Here is a 5,512-nt window from a genome sequence, read left to right as displayed (position 1 = left end):
TAAAAAAAAAAAATGAAACACACCATAAATACACCAAATGTTTTATTCCATTTTTTCGTTCCCGTAGAACAAAAAAACTCCAGAAACGTTTTTTTAGAACGTTACCAAACACAGCCTTAGCTCTCAAGATTTTTTTTTAATGCTGTATAGATATATCAAAAAAAAAAAATTTTCTTATAGAATTTCGCTATATATTTGTAGTATGAGTTTTTTCTCTATAAGCAATGTAAGATGTGTGAAAACGAACGCTGTAATATTATTCTCTTTTTTTTTTTTTTTTTTTTTTTTATGACAGTGAAATAGAACCTCATCTCACCATGCATGGCCGTAAGCAATTTTAATAAACCATATAAATATTTATACGTGATTATGTGATTTTTATTTATAATTTTCATTCTTTTATGCATCATTTTAAGATTCAATTTCTCCAAGTCTTCTTTTTTTTTTTGGCATGAGGAGATGTTGAAACCCAAATTACACAGCATCACGATGACTGGGTATAGAATACAAGCTTCACAATCTAGATGCTTGGTTGCGTTAAGAAAACCAAGAAAAAACAAATGAAAAATCATTCTTGTTGGAAAAAAGAGATGAAGAATTTCATTTTGTTTTGTAGTCTATGACTCCAAGCCTAAAAGACAACATAATTCGCCACAACCGAGAGGTCCACCATTGACATGAGTATAAGATACAAGCAATTTGTCAATCGTCATTGTTGTTTTGTTGGTAAAAAAAATCTTCAAAAAAGTGAAAACCTATCCCAATCGAGGTCCATTAGGGTTTTTACTGTTTTACTGTTATATTTACTGATTTGTCACTAACTCAACTCAATTACACAAGTGGAGTAGTGAGCTGATTTGATTTTGATATATATATATATATATATATATATATATATATATTACTTTCCAAGTTTCATTTGACTCAAGATGAATTATAATTTTTCATTTTTTAACCTAGATGAGTCCCTATGATTCTTGACCAAGTTTTCCAAAAATTTAACTATACTCGTCCAAGACAAAGCCAGGTTTTCCAACTATTATTTACACAAAATTTTCTAAACTAGAATAATAACATTAGTATTAAATAGGACATAAATTTTTTTTGCCGCTAAAATAGGAAGGGCTTCCTTAATGGACCACCTTAAAGGATAATGTGAAAATTAAGACCCTTTAAAAAAGAGAGAGTACATGGTCTGGATTAGTCACATGTAAATTTTAAAGTCTAATTCAATTATGAGAAAAAGAAGTCTGAAGGGTAGTGTAATCTATACGCCTAGACATAGAGAGGTGAAATGACTGCCCCACTCCCTCATGAAAGATGGAAATCCCACTCTTATTAATGCTTTCAAGGAATTAACCCTCTCTTCAATTATATGTACTTCTCCACATACCGGTATGCATCTTTATGTATTTACATGCTCGTCCATGCACATCTATATAGTACTCTAGCCACTGCTTTGTAGTCTCCCAAACCGTGGGGACTACCAGTCCACAATATTTGTGCCATAAATTTCCACATCTTATATAAATCATGCATGATCCACACATTCAATTTAAGAAAATGGGAAAAGTCAATACATATCTCTGATGAGCTGGTAAGAGATGCAATGCCAAGACCTAGATATAGGTTTACGAGATTGCAGTTCTGAGTTCCTACTGGTGACAATTCCGAAGGTGAGGACTCATTTCTTGTAATTGTATTGTTTTATTTATTTATTTTTTTTCCTTGTTATATTTTCTTCTTCATATTAATATAACCTGACCTTTGAGGGAAAAAAAAATGGGCAAATGGGCAAAGCCCCCCTAAATGTCATGTCTTGAGATACTTCCCATGCCATCCAAGTCTCTACCATGTACAGTTCCATCAGTTCTTAATTTTAGTGGACCATTTGCCCTCATAATCCACTATCTGCAGCTGCTTGTTTAGTTTTGTTGGATCATTCCGACCTAGAAAATTTCTGCTCCATTGTGTTGCACTTGTCACATGAACAGAATGCTCTAAGCTGCCATTCCACAAAATTAGAGTGAAGCTAAGTTGCCACATGGCAGGAAATAGACCCACCAGCCAAGTGGCACGGGCTACCTACTGATGATTTATACGGTTCACTCCTCGAGACCCCCATCTGGACCAAGAAGATGAACACGTGAGTCCGAACCAAAATTTTCCATCTTGGCCCAGTAGAGTTGAATGGGGGCAACTTTGGGCTTGGCACAAAATGATGCACATGCGAGTCCCGCCCAAACTTTTTCATCTTGGCCCAGTATAGTTGAATGAGGACAACTTCGGGCTTGGCCCAATCTCTCTCTCTCTCTCTCTCTCTCTCTCTCTCTCTCTCTCTCTCTCTCTCTCTTTAAAAAAGCGCACACACACACAGACAACCCCAAGTTGGTAGTTTCTTCCAGGTACAAAGATCTAACAGAAGCTAGAGGTTTTTCTCCCTTTTTCGTTATCACCAGAGAATTGCATAGATAAGAGGAGAAACCTAGAAAACCACAAAGGGAATACAAAATGCCGCTCCAAATAAAGATCACCTAGTGGAAGACCTGGAGATCGAGACCCAAGGTAACATGTCATTCCACTCCTACGTTTGGTTGCAAGGAAACCAAAGGCAGGGAAGTGAAAAAATAAAAAAATAAAAAAATAAAAAAATTAACTTTTACAATTATTATCATGTGTGATCTTCTAGTGAAATAAAAAAACATTACCCTCTGGTGCAACACATGCCCAGACAGAATAGTTGTGGAAAGAACGTGTTGCCCCAATGCTGAAGATGCTCCCACATGCCCTCCCATTAGCCTCTACATGAGCATATACCTGCGAATAGGGTAGCATCCTCTTTCCCTTTTTATTTATATTTAGTGATAATAGGTTTATATGTGATTTTGAGCCAAAGAACCTTGTTTAGCTGGCGAAAATACCAGTGTGCAGAACCAATGAGTGGGCATGCACTAGCATCTTCAACGTCTTAACCATAGGAGACTGTGTAATCATTTCGTGCACCCTATCTCTGGGTTTTCACGAGGCCACTGATAAAGTTCTTTTTCCCTTCTATTTTTAAATCAAAAGAATTTAGATGCAAATTAAAACGAAACTTATACAATATAATAATAAAAATTATTATTATTATTATTATTATTATTATTATGAAATAATTTAAAATTACTGACATAGTGGATAATAATTACAAAATTTTGATTTTAAGTTTGAAAATTTTACTCTCCTTCAAAAAAAAGTATATATATATATAAAAAAAATAAAATAAAAATCTTCGTATGAAATGTCTCATCAAACACATTGATGTCAATCCTCTCAGAAAGTCCTTGATGGTAGTCTAGATTCTACCCTAAAGAAGATAAAAGATATTTCCTTGACCAGACGAATTAAAAGCTTCAATGCGCAACTGTTTCGTATTGATTAAACAGTATCATCATCTTCTTCTTTCGAATCAAAAGCTTCAATGCACCTGCAATTTCTTGGTGGACATAATAGATATGCCCGAGAAAAATCTATCTTCCTTCAATTTTTTTAAGGTATTATTTTGAGAAGAGCAAAGAATGGTTGCAGAGAGTTTTCTTCATTATTAGGGTTTGGGGTTGCAGGTAAAAGGATTTCCAAAGAGAGGGCCATGAAAGAGTTGGAAGTATGGGTTCGTTCCAAGTTCTAACCTTATCTCTTTACTCTCTTCTTGACAGTTTCAAAATTAAAAGCCGTTTGACCTAAATCGTCGGCTTTCCCACGAACTCAGTCAAAAACCAACGATCCAGCAGATATTTTTATTCATGCATTTATGAGAGAAAGAATAAAAAAATAAAGGAACTTGCCGCCATGAAAGACTTTCCCCTTATAGAATACCCCCTTACAAGTTTCTCTTATATATGATCATCTCATCCTATATAAGTGCACCACCACAGAGAGAGAGAGAGAGAGAGAGAGAGAGAGAGAGAGAGATGTTTGGGCTGGGCGGGTCATCTTTTTCTCTCCGAGCAGTACACCCATCTAATGAAAGAGGTGGTGGGTTTGTTCCTCTAATTCATTTTACCTGCAACGCATTATAGTTTCTTCAAATGGTATCTGTTCTTTGTTCTGAACCTGAATTTACTGAATTTTTCTTATATTAATTTATTTTTTGTTAGGTTGGTTGTCGAGAGAGCATAACTCCTTGAAAGGAAGTAAGTATCATTTTTTTAGAAATTTTTCGATATAATTTCTTCGTTTTATGCCTAATGATGTCCCTAATTATGCTTAATGGAAATAGAATCTCGATCGATATTGATCTAGGTTCCTAATCTAGGTTCTCGGGGATAGATCTTGATCGATATTGATCTGGATGGCCTTGAATTGGGTTGAACCGGATGGATTTATCTTTCTTTTCTTTTCTTTTCCTTTTTTCGAACAAAATAAATTGAAATAGGAATGTTCAAGACTCTGAATCGGTACTGACCCAATTCAGCAAATCCATCGATCTCAATCCTAGATTATGAACCTTGGTTTGGATTATAAATCCTCTCTCATGTGAGGAAACCACCAAAATGGATCTGGCCTCCATCCCCCTCTGGGGGGATCCAATGGAGGACTAGATCCAATTTTGGGAAAGATAGATCTTCTCTTTACGTGGGGAGCTGATCCAGACTCAGTTTAGAGTTCTAGAATTTAATAATTCATCATCATTAATTAAGTTTTCATGTTGAAGCTGATTCCGACTGATACTGATTGGATCGAAATCGGATTTAGTGGAAACCACTTCCGCTGCCAATCCGAATCATGGATTTATGACAATCTGCTAACTTTTGGGTGAAATAAAGGAGAGCCATGTGGTTGACTCTGACTGCTGAATTAATCAGATTAAAATAATAAATTCAGAGAATAGTCCTTTTCTTTATTTTCCTTAGATCTAGTTTTTCTTCATTAATAGGACCCAATTCTCTCCAGCTGCTGGAACACCTAAAGTATATTTGATGGTTAGATGGACCTGTAGTTGTATGTCCATATGTTGGGACGTGTTTGGGCTATTCCAATCGTTAGATGCCGAACTAAGCGTCTCAACAGTTGAAGAGGATTTGAATTCACACTTATAGGTCTTGAAACCATCAAATACCCAAAGAGAGTAGAGTTTTGACCCGAAATAATAGGGGGTGGGATATAATATAGTCATCAATGGTGGGGGCATAGATCCACCCTCAACTCAATCATACACTTTATTCTGAAAATTCTTTTTGGAGTTGATCATTAATGCACTTAAATATATATATATATATATATATTTTTTTTTTTTTAGTTTTTTTCTCGATTTTGATTAGTGAAATAGTATCAAAATAGTAAAATTTATCATTTGTACATAAATCTATATTATTTTTAAGTTAAGTAGTTTTCAGTTCGGGAACCCAACCTATGCTAGTGTTCCACATGTCTATTTCTCTCCTCCTTCAAACAAGGGTAAGGATATCTTTTCACAATAGGAAAAGAGAGATAGATATTAGGTGCCCCAAGCGTAGGCCACACTCTATACTCG

The 5,512-nt window shown here is 35.2% G+C and overlaps 1 protein-coding gene across 2 annotated transcripts in view; it reads left to right on the top strand.

The window, feature by feature from the left end:
* The first annotated feature begins 3,923 nt into the window (after window positions 1–3,923).
* Window positions 3,924–5,512, top strand: part of LOC122075438 (coumarin 8-geranyltransferase 1b, chloroplastic-like) — a 10,126-nt gene continuing 8,537 nt past the window's right edge. Inside the window, exons 1-2 of one of the 2 annotated variants that reach the window (XM_042640467.1) lie at window positions 3,924–4,014; window positions 4,137–4,172. In XM_042640467.1, coding sequence (XP_042496401.1) covers window positions 3,951–4,014; window positions 4,137–4,172 — 100 coding nt within the window. In that variant the 5' untranslated portion in view covers window positions 3,924–3,950. The remainder of the gene's footprint in view (window positions 4,015–4,136; window positions 4,173–5,512) is intronic. The other variant, XM_042640468.1, reaches the window with a different exon arrangement.

Source organism: Macadamia integrifolia, chromosome 4 (assembly GCF_013358625.1).
Source record: "Macadamia integrifolia cultivar HAES 741 chromosome 4, SCU_Mint_v3, whole genome shotgun sequence".
In the NCBI taxonomy this organism is placed as follows: Eukaryota; Viridiplantae; Streptophyta; class Magnoliopsida; order Proteales; family Proteaceae; genus Macadamia; species Macadamia integrifolia.
The sequence above is the reverse complement of the archived record's forward strand: the minus strand, read 5'-3'. Positions and strand labels throughout refer to the sequence as shown.